The 17,984-nt window shown below is 41.0% G+C and overlaps 1 protein-coding gene across 1 annotated transcript in view; it reads right to left on the bottom strand.

Moving 5' to 3' along the window:
* LOC115200882 (CUB and sushi domain-containing protein 1) overlaps nt 1–17,984 on the bottom strand; it is a 509,589-nt gene that overhangs the window by 22,747 nt on the left and 468,858 nt on the right. The window contains exons 45-56 of the mRNA XM_029763998.1: nt 15,728–15,808; nt 15,289–15,402; nt 14,384–14,572; nt 14,089–14,235; nt 12,818–13,006; nt 10,853–11,038; nt 10,015–10,209; nt 7,988–8,161; nt 7,157–7,330; nt 6,831–7,004; nt 1,171–1,359; nt 336–509 (exon numbers count right to left, since the gene is read on the bottom strand). Of these exons, the coding sequence (XP_029619858.1) occupies nt 336–509; nt 1,171–1,359; nt 6,831–7,004; nt 7,157–7,330; nt 7,988–8,161; nt 10,015–10,209; nt 10,853–11,038; nt 12,818–13,006; nt 14,089–14,235; nt 14,384–14,572; nt 15,289–15,402; nt 15,728–15,808 (1,986 nt within the window). The remainder of the gene's footprint in view (nt 1–335; nt 510–1,170; nt 1,360–6,830; nt 7,005–7,156; nt 7,331–7,987; nt 8,162–10,014; nt 10,210–10,852; nt 11,039–12,817; nt 13,007–14,088; nt 14,236–14,383; nt 14,573–15,288; nt 15,403–15,727; nt 15,809–17,984) is intronic.

Below are 17,984 nucleotides of genomic sequence, written 5' to 3'. Positions count from 1 at the left end.
AAAGGTGCCATCTTGAACCCATAGGAGAACCCTTTGAAGAACCTCTTTTGGTTTGAGGTAGAACCCTTTTGGTTCCAGGTAGAACCATTTTGTGTTCCATGTGGAACCCTTTCCACAGAGGGTTCTACATGGAACCCAAAATAGTTCTCCCTGGAACCAAAAATGTTCTAACTGGAACCATAAAGGGTTCTCCTATGAGGACAGCCGCAGGACAACTTTTTGGTTTCAGTTAGAACCCTTTTTGGTTCCAGGTAGAACTATTTGGAACAAAAAGGGTTCTACCTCAAACCAAAAGAGGTTCTTCAAAGGGTGTAGGACCCTGCTGATGGATATACCTGAGCAGTAGGGTTGTGGCCCGCTCCAGCATCCGTCCTCCTGACAGTAGCGAGTGGCGTTCCCAATCAGTGCTCGGCCGTGGCTGCAGGTGTAATGGACCACGGCGCCGTTGGTGAACTTCCTACCTGACATAATAGCTTGGGGCGGTGTGCCAGGATCACCACAGGAAATAGCTGCAGGTGAAATAGAGAGAAAATGTTCAGAGAGGACAGTTGATAGAAATACTTTTTTATATCCATCATGTATCTAAAGAAAATATTATAAAAATGGTAGTATTTTCACATACACCAGATAGCTGTAGTGAAATGTGTTTTTTTACAGGGTCAGCCATAGTAGTACAGCACCCCTGGAGCAAATTAGGGCACATCGACAGATTTTTCACCTTGTCGGCTCGGGTATTCGAAACAGCAATCTTTTGGTTACTGGCCCAACGCTCTAACTGTAATGCTACCTGCCGCCCAGGATATACTTCATTTTTTCTTGTGCCTTCAGTGTTACTGTCTGTTATTTTTATCAAGTATATGCCTTTTGAACCCAGCACCTAAACACTTGTTATTACTATAAACGTTTGAGTTGAACACCCCAATTCCTTATTCTATGCCTTCTCTGTTACCACTCCTACTCCCACAACCCCTTTTCATCACTAACATTAACACTAAATACAAAATTGTCAGCACAGCCATAATGATTCTTTCTTTCTCACCACTATAAGAACGGTAAATTTCACTCTTTTTTATCATTCTCCAACAGCGACTAACCACACCACTTGGGACCCAGATTCTACCTCTACCACTTCTTGTACCCTGAGCAAGACAATCCCAGCATATTACTCACAAAGGCACTTAGGAAGTGATCTGTCCCAGAGGCCGTTTGACTGACAGGTGAGAAGTGATGAGCCGAGCAGATAGAAGGCCCTCTTGCAGTGATACATCACACTGGTTCTGTAGTTGAAGCTCTCGGGGAAGCGCTGCTGCGGGTGACGAATGGCATTCTCCACGAAGCCTGGATCGGAGCAGTTTACCACTGCAAGATAAAACCGTCCGCATGCTTAGTCTGACAGTGAACCCAAGAGTGAGAAGAGAAGGGAAATCAATGGGAAAGCTTGAATAGCAGGATTTCTGTTCAAGTTCCTATTCATTTCAAAACAACCCATCCATGCTTTTTAAGATATACAGCTTCTCTCATGTACTGTAACTACAGATTTTCTATAGTCAATAGCATTTGACATACATTTACTCTAATAACTGTGTAGAAATGTCATACATGTGGGTTGATATGCAGTTTCTGTTTAGTTTAATTTGTCACAAAAATGTAGATTCTTTATTTACTCCAGTTGCACTTAAAACCAGCAGGGCAGGAAGCCCCAGTAACAATAACAAGCTGTACGTCTTGCCTCAGAGTTGGCTGAACATTGTTTTCAGCTATTGCCATTTAACAAAAAACAGCCTAAAGTTAATGTCCAGGGGATGCTAAACAGATCGCTTTCCCTCAGTGACAGCTGCCAATGCCTTGGCAGTCAATTAAACCCCTAGGGACAGAGAGGTAGGAAAAAACCCTCCAAAATTGATAATTGGCACCTGCTATTGGCATGTTCCTTGCCTTTAATAGACACCATTATTCAGGTAACCCTCTTGAAAAAAGGTGATTGTTGGAACCCTAGGTGAGTGTGTGGGAGTGCAGTGCCTTACAAAATAAAATTGAACAGTGTCTCAGTAGCAGGGAGCACACTGACATACTGTAGGAATACTGCAGGCTGAGGTAGCAGGAAACACACTGACATACTGTAGGAATACTGCAGGCTGAGGTAGCAGGAAACACACTGACATACTGTAGGAATACTGCAAGCTGAGGTAGCAGGAAACACACTGACATACTGTAGGAATACTGCAGGCTGAGGTAGCAGGAAACACACTGACATACTTTAGGAATACTGCAGGCTGAGGTAGCAGGAAACACACTGACATACTGTAGGAATACTGCAGGCTGAGGTAGCAGGAAACACACTGACATACTGTAGGAATACTGCAGGCTGAGGTAGCAGGAAACACACTGACATACTGTAGGAATACTGCAGGCTGGGGTAGAAGGAAACACACTGACATACTGTAGGAATACTGCAGGCTGAGGTAGCAGGAAACACACTGACATACTGTAGGAATACCGCAGGCTGAGGTAGCAGGAAACACACTGACATACTGTAGGAATACTGCAGGCTGAGGTAGCAGGAAACACACTGGCATACTGTAGGAATACTGCAGGCTGAGGTAGCAGGAAACACACTGACATACTGTAGGAATACTGCAGGCTGAGGTAGCAGGAAACACACTGACATACTTTAGGAATACTGCAGGCTGAGGTAGCAGGAAACACACTGACATACTGTAGGAATACTGCAGGCTGAGGTAGCAGGAAACACACTGGCATACTGTAGGAATACTGCAGGCTGAGGTAGCAGGAAACACACTGACATACTGTAGGAACACTGCAGGCTGAGGTAGCAGGAAACACACTGACATACTGTAGGAATACTGCAGGCTGAGGTAGCAGGAAACACACTGACATACTGTAGGAATACTGCAGGCTGAGGTAGCAGGAAACACACTGACATACTGTAGGAATACCGCAGGCTGAGGTAGCAGGAAACACACTGACATACTGTAGGAATACCGCAGGCTGAGGTAGCAGGAAACACACTGACATACTGTAGGAATACTGCAGGCTGAGGTAGCAGGAAACACACTGACATACTGAACAGTCTGAGGGAGGGAATGACTGACCATTCTTGTGGCAGGTGAAGGAGGCTATTTCTTTTTTTTATATATATATATACACTTTTTTACCTTGTTTTCCTTGCTTTTACAGCATGGAGGACTATTCTAGCCATACAAATACAGTTGAAGTCGGAAGTTTACATTCACTGAGGATAGAGTCATTAAAACTCATTTTTCAACCACTCCACAAATGTATTGTTAACAAACTATAGTTTTGGCAAGTCGGTTAGGACATCTACTTTGTGCATGACAAGTCATTTTTCCAACAATTGTTTACATACAGTTGTATATAAGTGAAATAATGTATCACAATTCCAGTGGGTCAGAAGTTTACATAGATAAAGTTGACTGTGCCTCTAAACAGCTTGGAAAATGACAGAAAATGATGTCATGGCTTTAGAAGCTCCTGATAGGCTAATTGACATAATTTGAGTCAATTGGAGGTGTACCTGTGGATGTATTTCAAGACCTACCTTCAAACTCAGTGCCTCTTTGCTTGACATCATGAGAAAATCAAAAGAAATCAGCCAAGACCTCAGAAAAAAAATTGTAGACCTCCACAATTCTGGTTCATCCTTGGGAGCAATTTCCAAATGCCTGAAGGTACCACATTCATCTGTACAAACAATAGTACGCAAGTATAAACACCATGGGACCACGTAGCCGTCATACCGCTCAGGAAGGAGACGCGTTCTGTCACCTAGAGATGAACGTACTTTGGTGCAAAAAGTGCAAATCAATCCCAGAACAACAGCAAAGGACCTTGTGAAGATGCTGGAGGAAACAGGTACAAAAGTATCTATATCTACAGTAAAACGAGTCCTATATCGACATAACCTGAAAGGCCGCTCAGCAAGGAAGAAGCCACTGCTCCAAAACCGCCATAGAAAAAGCCAGACTACGGTTTGCAACTGCACATGGGGACAAAGATTGTACTTTTTGGTGAAATGTCATCTGGTCTGATGAAACAAAAATAGAACTGTTTGGCCATAATGACCATCGTTATGTTCGGAGGAAAAAGGGGGAGGCTTGCAAGCCGAAGTACACCATTCCGAAGTACACCATTCCAACCGTGAAGCACAGGGGTGGCAGCATCATGTTGTGAAGGTGCTTTGCTGCAGGAAGGACCAGTGCACTTCACATAATAGATGGCATCATGAGGCAGGAAAATTATGTGGATATATTGAAGCAACATCTCAAGACAGCAGTCAGGAAGTTAAAGCTTGGTCACAAATGGGTCTACCAAATGGACAATGGCCCCAAGCATACTTCCACAGCTGTGGCAAAATGGCTTAAGGACAACAAAGTCAAGGTATTGGACTGGCCATCACAAAGCCCTGACCTCAAGCCTACAGAAACATTGTGGGCAGAACTGAAAAAGTGTGTGCGAGCAAGGAGGCCTACAAACCTGACTCAGTAACACCAGCTCTGTCAGGAGGAATGGGCCAAAATTCACCCAACTTATTGTGGGAAGCTTGGGGAAGGCTACCCGAAACGTTTGACCCATGTTAAACAATTTAAAGGCAATACTACCAAATACTAATTGAGTGTATGTAAACTTCTGACCCACTGGGAATGTGATTAAAGAAATAAAAGTTGAAATAAATCACTTTCTACTATTATTCTGACATTTCACATTCATAAAATAAAGTGGTGATCCTAACTGACCTAAGACAGGGAATCTTTACTAGGATTAAATGTCAGGAATTGTGAAAAAAATGTTTTTCTTCTTCTGATTTTCTCATGATGTCAAGCAAAGAGGCACTGAGTTTGAAGGTAGGCCTTGAAATACATCCACAGATACACCTCCAATTGACTCAAATTAAATCCATTAGCCTATCAGAAGCTTCTAAAGCCATGACATCATTTTCTGGAATTTTACAAGCTGTTTAAAAGGCACAGTCAACTTAGTGTTTGTTAACTTCTGACCCACTGGAATTGTGAGACAGTGAATTATACGTGAAATAATCTGTCTGTTAACAATTGTTGGGAAAATGACTTGTGTCATGTACAAAGTAGATGTTCTAACCGACTTGCCAAAACTATAGCTTGTATGACTCCAACCTAAGTGTATGTAAACTTCCGACTTCAACTGTACACTAAGGCATTTGTGAAAATTCTATAGCAATATACAGTGGGAAAGTGGGCGTGCGTTTTGGCAATTAATAGACAGTGCAGTGAATAAAACCTAATGAAAACATCTGTCTTGTCCAAGGCTGGTGTCTATGCAGATCGGTGCGCCAGAGCCAATTAGAGCTACAGTAGGGCTTTATGCAAACCAGCCATTGGACACCATTCACTTTGAAGTGGACTGTGTGTTTACAGGCAGTAGCAACAGTGCAACTTTAGATCATTAGAACGCATTCGGCAAAAGCCACAAAATAAACCTGAATGGATTTCTGCAAATATGTAAATACCACATGAGTCACATAACATTTGGGAACTTTACAGTCCTATTTGATCAAACAACCATGAAAATGTTGGCTCTCTCTCCATCAGTTATGCACATCAACAACTAATTCTAGCCAGAGCAAGATGAGCTAAAATTTAACTAAGGAACATTTGATAAACTATTGAACTTTTCAGCTAGATTCCCGTCAAAATTTCACTGATAATCAATGGGGAATTATATCCTACTGGTCCTTCTGCAGCTTGCCTGTCAATGCAATCTTTCTTGTCCCAACCAAGCAAGTTGGCTAGCTTACTAGCTAGTTACTTCCAGACACAAATGAGAGAACACCTCACTCTGACCATTTTGCTCGTCGTAGCGGAGCTGGTTAGGCTGTTTACATGCTATTTGGAGCGTTCATGACTAACTACTACTTTTTTGTTGCCTAAGTTTACTGACACCGCGCATATTCAGCGGGTGTTGAGAGTTCATAAATTCATCAGTTGCTCTGCGCTCTGGCACACACAAACGAGAGTGAATTTGCGAATGCAAGAAATATGTTAACTGCGTATCAGTCGTTCAAGTTCTTGCTAGTTAACCAAATGACACCTGCATCTTTAGCTGTGTATAGCCACGGAAAAACGATATGAGGGGAAAAAGTCAGTCACTCACCCACTCCTCCAATGGTATTGCATGACATCCTCCTAGCAGCTAGCTAACGTTAGGCTCCGTGTTTTTAGCTTGCTACATAAATAGATATGCTAGCTTATTAACCACGTTATGACTGACTTGTGATCATTGCCCTTCCTAGTTTGATTGTATTGACATTCCCAGTCTTAGTTACATTTGTCAATTTTTGTAAAAAATATTGAGTCATTGAAACTGAAACGGTGCATCCTGAATGGAGGCAGTAAAAAATGTACCAGGCCAGCTGTGATTTACAACCTGATAGCAGTATTTTTTAGAATAACCATAAATGTTTTGGTGAATTATAATAATCATGCAGTGAACTGCATCCATCTATTCTGCCAACAATACCTTAGTGTACTTCAAGGAATGTTGAGTCATATATAACCTATTTTTAAAAACCTCTTATAAAGTTGCTTTTGTAGTATAAACTGGTAATTTTTTACTGATATTATGATTGTGTTGTTTGTTTCATATCTGCAAAGTAGTTAAAATGCTGTCAGTTCCACTTTAATACACAATGAGTAAAATGTATTTGCTTTGTGAGCCATCGACATGCAAAAACTATCAATACAAAATAAAGTATGCACTATCCATGAAATGGATATACCTGAAATGCTTTGAATGTATTTGTTACTGTGTTTTACCTCTACAGACTGGAAGAGGGTTGCTCCACTGTCCAGTCATCCTGCACTGAGCTCTTGAGGCACCATGCAACAGATATCCTGTGCTGCAGGTGAAGTTGACCACATCGTTCAAGTTGAACTCACTGCCGTTAGTTCGACCATTTGCTGGGTTTCCAGGGTGACCACAGGTAATGGCTTTGAAAAAAGTAGAGGTAGCCAAGAAAGAGCAAAACATTTTTACACAATTATTAGTGATGGTGATTCAAAGGTTGAGAATTCCTGTAAATCTCTGATCATTAAAGAAGAATTGATAAAGGCAATAACAAAACTTAAGTTTATCCACTTACAAACACAAACAGGAGCTTGTCCGGACCATCTGTGGTCTTGTTGACAGATCCGAACCGATGTTCCAATAAGGCGAAATCCAAGGTTGCACTGGTAGACAACAGTGTCACGATAACTGGAGCCACCTCCACTTATGTGACCATTGATGATTGGATCAGGGGAGTCACAGTGGCCAGCTAGAAGGGAGAATAAACCAGATACCTGCATCATATTTTCAGTTCTTAGATGATACTTGGAATAGTTGAGACAGTGTGGACTGGCATGAAAGAGTACATTTGTGATGCAAACTTTCTTTCTATTCCCTAACACACATCCTTGAAATGGTCTCAGGACTGTAATAACCATTTGGCACTTTGACATATGAAACATTTGATCCTTTCCTCCCCTGATAATTCATGTCTTTGTGGTGAGAACTGCGTCAATAATTTTATCTGATCAATAATCTAATTGATAATAATGTGGGTGGTACAGTATATATCTTCATTTTTTACTGACATTTTGGAGTTGAATGCTGGGGTCGGATTAAATCTAATTATAGAATAGTCAGTATAAGAAGTTGCCTACCCTACATCAAATTTGGACACTGGTAATTGAAGCGAAATGACCTTAAAGAGGTTGACCTTCAAGAGTTTGAAGCGGATCAACTGTAACCTGAGGAATCTTAATGTGTTTCTGGCATAATGATTTGAAAACCATAAAGGTGCTCTACCCCATTTGGTGTTCGTCCAAGATCATAACATTGAGGGACATCCAGGATGATACAATTTTGGAGCTCGTCCAGGATGAGAAAAGACAGAAATCTTAATCATAAAAAAAAAACATTTATACTGTACCAAGACATTTGGTTTCCACTCCGCTCCAGAGCCCGTTGACCCCACATTCCCTCACATGTGACCCCACCAGTGTGTATCCCGTATTACACATGAAGATCGCTGTGGCGCCAAATGTAGTCAGGGTTCCTATCTTGTTGCCATAGGGAGGAGATGGGAGGTCCCCACACGAGATAACTGGAAGTGACACAGACAATCAGAGACTGAGTTATACTTGGTTGCACGCCACTGTGCCTGAGTGGAAACAAATTCCACAATAAGGACTGATTAGTGGAGCATTTTGATCTACAATGACTAGATATCCCTGAATGAAAGGCATGCAGATAATTGTGTATTACAGAGGAGGCTGGTGGGAGGAGCTATAGGAGGATGGGTTCATTGTAATGGCTGGAATGGAATCAATGGAACAGTATCAAACCCATCAAACATATGGAAACCACGTTTGACTCCATTCCCTTGATTCCATTTCAGGCATTACAATGAACCCATCCTCCCATTGCTCCTCCCACCAGCCTCCACTGGTGTATTTGTACTCAAACACTAAATGGTGAAGTGGCACGTCATGTCTTACAGCAGCTGATTGACTCAACTCTCACGAGTTACCTGTAAATGTTACAATACATTTAAATATCCAACTACCTTATGCAAACACACATTTTTGGCTGTTATGCTAACATTCATTATATATTGTCCTTTTTGTTTTGTCAGACCATTCTAACGAATGCAACAGTATGCTTGTTTGTTTGTCATTGTGCATTCACCGTCTTTAAATTCACATACAGTCTGGTTCACCACATAATAGACAGGAGGCACTAAACATTACAGTATGTAAGGACAATGGCTATTGATGAAAATGAGTACTCATGCAGCATATCAAGGATGGAAATGAAGCTATCCTGCTAGCCCGAGGCTAGTACTTTTCTGACCGGGCTATCAGAACATTTTCCCAACTAACCCACCAGCTAGTAAAATGTTTTCTTTTTAAGTTTCGCATGACAGAGTTTGGACCCAGGCTAGTAAAAATAATGGTCTATTCTATTAGCCCAGCTGGCCAGTGCCCAAAATCCTTAGATTCCATCCCTGAGCATAATGTATGTCTTCCCCGTAAGGAGGTACCCAGGGAATGATCAGAAAACACACCAGGGACTCCTGGATGCACCCAATCAAAGCCAAGGCCAATGTGCCTTTGCATGTCCACAATGGCATGTAAACACATTAAATATTAAGTCCGCGCTAATCAAAATATTTACATTCTCCCTCTGACCTCTAATTAGGCAGAGGCTATTTTCCATGATTACTTCATCACCACTACAGTTGTTTACACAACATGTCTAAGTAGAGGAAATAGGTAGAGCTGTGATCAAAACAAATAGCAAGTTGATACTGCCTTATGACTTCCCAGCTACTACACCAAATCCTGGGGATTATGCATGTTACGGTCCAGAAATACACTGGGTGCCACAAAGAGGCACGGAGGATTTCAGATTTATTAACTGCCAGTCTGAATTACAGCCCCGGTCAGACAATGAAATTGCTCTCAGTAATTAGAAAAAGGTACTATTCATACTCAAAATGTCAAGTATTTTACACTCCATTCTCATAAATTATAATCTTTCCCGTGTAGCTCAGCTGATAGAGCATGGCACTTGCAAAGCCAGGGCTGTGGGTTCAATTCCCACTGGGGACCAGTATTCAAAAGTATTTTTGAAAATGTATGCACTCACTACTGTCAGTTGCTCTGGATAAGAACATCTGCTAAATGACTTAAATGTTATTTTCTACAACTCTAAGCACTGCAGCATTGTGGTACATGTGGTACATGTGGTACATTGTGGTACATGTGGTACATTGTGGTACATTTGGTACATTGTGGTACATTGTGGTACATGTGGTACATTGTGGTACATGTGGTACATTGTGGTACATGTGGTACATTGTGGTACATTGTGGTACATGTGGTACATTGTGGTACATGTGGTACATTGTGGTACATGTGGTACATTGTGGTACATGCACAGTATGCATCTTACTCTTGCAGGTAGACCTCTCCTCAATTCCAGCCCAGGTTCCATTAGCTAAGCACTTGATTGTCCTCTGTCCTCCGAGGTAGAAGCCAGGAGTGCAGCTCAGCATTATCTGAGCTCCAAATTCATTCAGTGACCCCGAGATCAGCCGCCACACCATGTGTTCTGAGAGCACGCTCTCAATGTTAGGGCACTGGATCGCTGTGGGGGAGAGAGAACAGGCCAGAGTTAATGGAATACCGTGACCCTGGCCTTCATTCTGAACACACTCAAAAATCCAGACATGACAGAGAAAAAAAATCTCCATTTCCTTTACCTTCTCCAACTTTAGTGATTTGATATTCTGAAAGTCTTGTGATGTGTACATTATCGGTCTTTGTCCTACAGTATATACAGTGTATTACATTCTATAAATAAAACTGAGAAATACCAAAGTAAATTAGAAAGTATAATGAGCATTAAAATATTTGTTATATATATATATATATATATATATATATATATATATATATATATATATATATATATATATATTATATTCACATAAATCACACTCATTGTAGTATGAACATGTCATTTAAACAGTCATATCCCAAAATGACTTAAATATGATTGCTGAGAGTGTTTCTGGTTATGCAGGCCTGAGGAGGTGGGGTTGCATCCTACCATTTATTTTGTGTGAGTGCTTAACCGCAAAAATCTAGTCATTATTGCTCACCCGTTACCTGCTCCAAATTACTCTCTAAGGAGGATGTTAATGAGACATGCATTGACTGCAGTGGCTCAATGAGGCAGGCAATTTTAACATACCGTTGGCATAGAAACAAAGGGTTATTTTTCTCACGTAAACAAAGAGGTGGGTGTGCAGCATTGCTCCATGTCCCCTCCTCCAGACAGACGGCGCTCGTGGAGAAACTTGTCTCCATCCTGTACCCTTCATTGCACTGGTAGTTAACTTTGCTTCCCACTGTGTACTGGAAACCATGGAATGAACCATTGGCAGGAGACTGAGGGATTCCACAAGATATAGCTGCCAATGGAAAGATGAAAATATAAAAATGATACTCTCATCAAACGATAATTTCTCACCCTGCAACTGTTTATTCAAATTAGAATTTCATCTTCCAAAGCAACAGAAACATCTACAAAAGCAACAAAGCAACATATTTTGATAACAATTCAAGCTAGTAGATGTCTTCATAGTTTCAGTAAAAGCAGTGGGACCAATTAGGCTGTTTTCTTGTCGAATTTGATCACAACCTTACGTTTAAAATGGATTAGTGGAGCAGGTTGAGAGCTTCAAGTTCCTTGGTGTCCACATCACCAACAAACTAACATGGTCCAAGCACACCAAGTAGTGCATACAGCCCAGCACATCACTGGGGCCAAGCTTCCTGCCATCCAGGACCTCTACACCATGCGGTGTCAGAGGATGGCTCTAAAAATTGTCAAAGACTCTAGCCACCTTAGTCATAGACTATTCTGTCTGCTACCGCACGACAAGCAGTACTGGCGTGCCAAGTCTTGTTCCAAGATGCTTCTGAACAGCTTCTACCCCCAAGATATAAGACTCCAGAACATCTAATAAAATGGCTACCCAGGCTATTTGCATTGCCCCCCCCCCCTTGTTATCATCTATGCATAGTTACTTTATAACTCAACTAACCGGTGCCCCCGTACATTGACTTTGTACCGGTACCCCCCTGTGTATAGTCTCGCTATTGTTATTTTACTGCTGCTCTTTAACTATGTGTCACTTTTATTTGTTATTCTTACTCTTATTTTTTGTTAAACTGCATTGTTGGTTAGGGGCTCATAAGTAAGCATTTCACTGTAAGGTCTACACCTGTTGTATTCAGCGCATGTGACTAATACCATTTGATTTGATTTGATTAAACAGAGAAGCCAGAATCCTCCACTGCCTCTCCATGACCTTAAGAACAGCTGAATGGATTACTCTCAGCACTTACAGAAATTATGGCACATAATTAGTAGACACTATGGCCACTTCTCATCACAGGAGTGTTCTGACTATAGTGGCCTTGTGTCTCAAATGTGAGGGATAAAGAGGAAGTAAGCAAAGTATGTACCTATGCTGTTAGTATGTACCAACTATTCGAGTACAATGGAAACCAGAAATTTACCGTTGAAGATTGTGGCATTCACTTGCTTAAACCCGCGCTTACCGTTCAAATACCATGTTTAGAATACCGTGCAAATGGAACAGATGATCTCATCATATCAAATGATAATTTCCTATCAGGTTTAGTGAGGATAACAAACAGCTATCTTGTTTTGTTTACTAGTTACCCACCTGTAGTTTACCACAAATGAGTGGACACAGTTTCCTTTGTACCTTTTAAATAGATAATTGTCTTGCATGCTCTATCGCAAACAGGCATTAAAGATAAAACCCACAGAAGTAATTAGCTCCATCTTAGCCTCTATTCCTTTATGCAAATATACATCTCATTACAGCAATGGGCTGTCACACTAGTGAACACAATGCAGAAAGGGTCAGTTACATCACTGTCGATGATTATATATTTCTGAATAAAGTTTGTTAAAAGACTTCTCAGAATCTATTCATTAAGATATTTTCTATGATATTAAGAAATATTCATGAATTGTAGCCTGCTATGTTGAAAACCAAGGAGAAAAGTAAATAGACGATGAATCACAATTCCACAAACACACGTCAACATTGTGACAAGAGGGAGCCCAATCACATTTGCAAGACTTTCACCAGACATAAGATTAAAGTGAATCCCCCTCGAGTCTGTAAATGCCATTCGCCGTTCTGCATTACCTTGACATAGTGGAGCTGGGGTATCCCAATGATACAGTCCATTCGGATGTAACCGGCAGGTGGAATTTCTGGGCCCCACTAGTCGGTAGCCAGCATAACAATAGTACTGCAGATTGCTTCCTGGGATCTCTCTTGTTCGGTTAAGCACCCCTCCATTTCCAGGTGGGTCGTTAATGCTACAATAAGGAGCTAAATTGAAAAGAAAGGAGCAATTTAAGTGTTTTCTATACCATTCCTCCTTCTAAATGATTAACGATATACACTAGATATACATTAGTACTTTATATTACATTATATTAGTATAACATTAGATTAAATCCATCCACCAGATGAATAGTACTAAATGGTTAAGTCTAGGTTCTGGGTGATTAGACCTCATGTTAAAACTCCAGGCATCATTCTTATTTACTTTGATGAAAGACCAATGGACGAAGGGAAAAATCCTTTGGCTGGGTAAAGACTTCTTCACTCCCAAAGCAGTTTTGTAAAGATCAAACGGAGGTGTATTACCCTGTCTGTGTTCAACATCCATGCATTATTTAAAAACACCGAGGTAGCCACTCTGAAGCCTTCAGAAACCATCACTCATTCTGACACGTCAGGCCTCAATGCAACGTAACCATTTCTTTACCGGGTCATTTTTTTTCGCACAAGGGATGGCAAATTGAATAAACGGGGAAACATGTGGAAACAAACTGGAATAATAACCAGCACAGGGGCTGGAACGGCAAAATTATCGACTAAAATGAATTGAGAGAAGAAAAGCAACAGAAAAGGCAGAGGGAGAGAAAAGAAGAGAGAAGAAATGGAGGGTAATCATTGCCACCGGGCTTTGTGAGCTATATATCATGTTTGGTCATTGGTGGAAATGTCGGTTTGAGGCACCGGACATGGCGGTTATTCAGCCAAATTCATTATCGGATCTTTGACCTCTATTATGGAGGACTTGCAAAAGGATCCCTGCAGGTATACAGTCTAATGAGGGCTAACTTGTAGAAGTCTGACTGCCTCACACTCTTTGACCTACATTGGATCCAAAGCAACTGCCTCAGAGGACAGAGGCTGGTGTCTAAGCTTCTCTGACACCCATACAAGAGAAAAAAGGCTATGGCGCTGTCCCACTTTTTGAATGCCCTGTAATTCAAATGTTTCATTTGATGTCTGTAATGAAACATACGAATGATGATGCATTAGTAGAAATAGACATCCCCACAGCACATGGGTGTTAAAGCCTTATCACAAACTGAAACATATTGTTATGCACTACAAACCTGTGTAGCGGATTCTGAATCCTCTTTTGCTGGTTGCATGATCAGTGGACCATCTCAGGTAAAGGTGGTTGGTCTTGCTTGTAAAGTTTAACTGTGTGGAGTGATTTCCACTAAGGGCCACCAGCAAAGGGCTCTGGCCAGATGGTCCTAACAGAGCAAAAGTAACACTCACAAATGACAGTGCTTGTTGTAAGGTATTTGAACATTAAATCATCTCTGACATGGCATAAACATTTTAGAACAAACAAAATAAAACATTCATATGACTTATTTGGCTGTTGGAAGAGGAAATTACCATCAAAGATTTCAAGTTCGTCGAACTGCTTCTCACTCTGAAACATCTCCACGAAGATGGAGATAGTGTACGCAGGTTGAACCCTGATGGCCCAGGAGCAGGTCTGAGAGTTGGGGTAGTTTTTAGGGAAACCTGGACTAAGGATAACTCCTGATGAGGAGGAGCGTTCTTCATTTGCAGGACACTGGGCTAAACGCACAACACACACATGCAGACAAATGAGAAATAGTTAATTACTGCTGCAGTACACATCTTTATCACCTCAACTGTACTTCTCTTGAACTTCTCCAGGTTGCTAAATCCAAATGAGCCCAGGGTTAGTGATCTATGGCAAGAAATAATGTGAAGGCATTTTCCATTTTCCTGTTCTCTTCTACCCTGTGGGCAAATGATAATGAAAACAAACCGAATGGACCATAGCTGCATTACGGAATTACAACATTTAAGGAAACTCTGCTGCGCTTATCTCCATATCTCCAACAGAAAATGTACTTTGTGCTGTGCTAATGGAACCATACTGCTGCCTTCCATCTGTGTCATCACATTGGCACTATAATTAGAAATGATATGTACACCATTCATAAGCCATTCAATCTGTGACTCACTTTCAGTCAGAGCTTCGATTTCAAAGAGTCACAGAGACTCTAGCTACACTCTAGCTGCACTTTGTTTTTTAACAGGCTGATGCACACCTTGGAACAATGTCTAGTAATAGTGTCGTATAAAAGAGTCATCAGAAGGGTACAAAGAAACAATGGTAGAACGTCAGATTAAAAAAAAACAGGCAGGTAAACTGATATGCTTGTAAAAGCAGATAACTGGAAGTATCTGAGCTGAAAGTTCACCTCCTGTTATAAATGGAATAATAAATAAAATAATCAGAAAAGGTTAGAACATTCTCTTACCTTCACAAGTAGGCGGAGGACTCTCAAACTGGAGATGAGAGTTAAGTTTACAGGTAAGCTCACTGTTGCCTACCAGGGTAAATCCAGGGAAGCAGCGATACTTCACAACGTCTCCTGGACAAAATAATTATTTCATACGTCTTATAGCAGATGTGACATCATCAACATCTGATGGATACCTACATTGGATATTAAGTTTATGTCTCTCGAGACAATACCAACAGCTATATTACATAACAGCCTGCTATATACCCCTAACATGGTTGTCCAAGATCATTCCAGATAAAGGTTCACACTACAGCATGGTATACTTTGATTCAAAGTCACATAGGAACATGTTTAAACTGAATCATGTAGCGGGTCACTGTCTGACTTCCCACTGCAACTCTGTGTTGAATTATATAACCCAGTGTTGACCATCTCTCTGGTACAAACTTACCTATTTCATAATCTTGATCTTCGTATACTATTTCAGCATCTTCCACTGATGGGGGAGGTGGGCATTTCTTTAGACGATAGGCTGGAGGAGAGAAAGAATTAATAAGTAATTTGCCAAAATCACATAATCAACAGAAAACTATACTTATGGATACGTATTAGAGGTCGACCGATTAATCGGACTGGCCGATTAATTAGGGCCGATTTCAAGTTTTCATAACAATCGGTAATCGGTATTTTTGGCCACCGATTTGCCGTTTTTTTCTTTTTTTACACCTTTATTTAACTAGGCAAGTCAGATTAAGAACACATTCTTATTTTCAATGACGGCCTAGGAACGGGGGTTAACTGCCTTGTTCAGGGGGGATTCGTTTTTGCAACCTTCCGGTTACTAGTCCAACGCTCTAACCACCTGCCTTACATTGCACTCCACGAGGAGCCTGCATGGCAGGCTAAATACCTTTTACGTGAGGGCAGCAAGAAGCCAAGGTAAGTTGCTAGCTAGCATTAAACTTATCTTATAAAAAACGATCAATCTTAACATAATCACTAGTTAACTACACATGGCTGATGATATTACTAGTTTATCTAACGTGTCCTGCATTGCATATAATCGATGCGGTGCCTGTTAATTTCTCCTCGAATTGGAGTAGTTGTTCCCCTTGCTCTGTATGGGTAACGCTGCTTCGAGGGTGGCTATTGTCGATATGTTCCTGGTTCGAGCCCAGGTAGGAGCGAGGAGAGGGACGGAAGCTATACTGTTACACTGGCAATACTAAAGTGCCTATAAGAACATCCAATAGTCAAAGGTATCTGAAATACAAATCGTATAGAAAGAAATAGTCCTATAATTCCTATAATAACTACAACCTAAAACTTCTTACCTGGGAATATTGAAGACTCATGTTAAAAAGAACCACCAGCTTTCATATGTTCTGAGCAAGGCACTTAAACGTTAGCTTTCTTACATGGCACATATTGCACTTTTACTTTCTTCTCCAACACTTCGTTTTTACATTATTTAAACCATATTGAACATGTTTCATTATTTATTTGAGGCTAAATTGATTTTATTGATGTATTATACAAACATTAAAAAAAACTAAGAAAAACTAAGAAATCACACAAAATAAAGGGATAGGCATATACAGTTGAAGTCGGAAGTTTACACACACCTTAGCCAAATACATTGAAACTCCGTTTTTCACAATTCCTGACATTTAATCCTAGTAAAAATTCCCTGTCTTAGGTCAGTTAGGATCACCACTTTATTTTAAGAATGTGAAATGTCAGAATAATAGTAGAGAGAATGATTTATTTCAACTTTTATTTCTTTCATCACATTCCCAGTGGGTCAGAAGTTTACATACACTCAATTAGTATTCGGTAGCATTGCCTTTAAATAGTTAACTTGGGTGAAATGTTTCGTGTAGCCTTCCACAAGCTTCCCACAATAAATTGGGTGAGTTTTGGCCCATTCCTCCTGACAGAGCTGGTGTAACTGAGTCATGTTTGTAGGCCTCCTTGCTCACACACGCTTTTTCAGTCCTGCCCACAAACTTTCTGTAGGATTGAGGTCAGGGCTTTGTGATGGCCACTCCAATACCTTGACTTTGTTGTCCTTAAGCCATTTTGCCACAACTGTGGAAGTATGCTTGGGGTCATTGTCCATTTGGAAGACCCATTTGTGACCAAGCTTTAACTTCCTGACTGATGTCTTGAGATGTTGCTTCAATATGTCCACATCCTTTTCCTGCCTCATGATGCCATCTATTTTGTGAAGTGCACCATTCCCTCCTACAGCAAAGCACCACCACAACATGATGCTGCCACCCCCATGCTTCATGGTTGGGATGGTGTTCTTCGGCTTGCAAGCCTCCTCCTTTTTCCTCCAAACATAACGATGGTCATTATGGCCAAACAGTTCTATTTTTGTTTCATCAGACCAGAGGACATTTCTCCAAAAAGTACGATCTTTGTCCCCATTTGCAGTTGCAAACCGTATGCTGGCTTTTTTATGGCGGTTTTGGAGCAGTGGCTTCTTCCTTGCTGAGCGACCTTTCTGGTTATGTCGATATAGGACTCGTTTTACTGTGGATATAAATATTTTTGTGCCCGTTTCCTCCAGCATCTTCACAAGGTCCTTTGCTGTTGTTCTGGGATAGATTTGCACTTTTCGCACCAAAGTACATTCATCTCTAGGAGACAGAACGCGTCTCCTTCCTGAGCGGTATGACGGCTGTGTGGTCCCATGGTGT

This window comes from Salmo trutta, chromosome 10 (genome assembly GCF_901001165.1).
Source record: "Salmo trutta chromosome 10, fSalTru1.1, whole genome shotgun sequence".
NCBI lineage: Eukaryota > Metazoa > Chordata > Actinopteri > Salmoniformes > Salmonidae > Salmo > Salmo trutta.
This window is presented reverse-complemented; position numbering and strand designations above follow the sequence as displayed.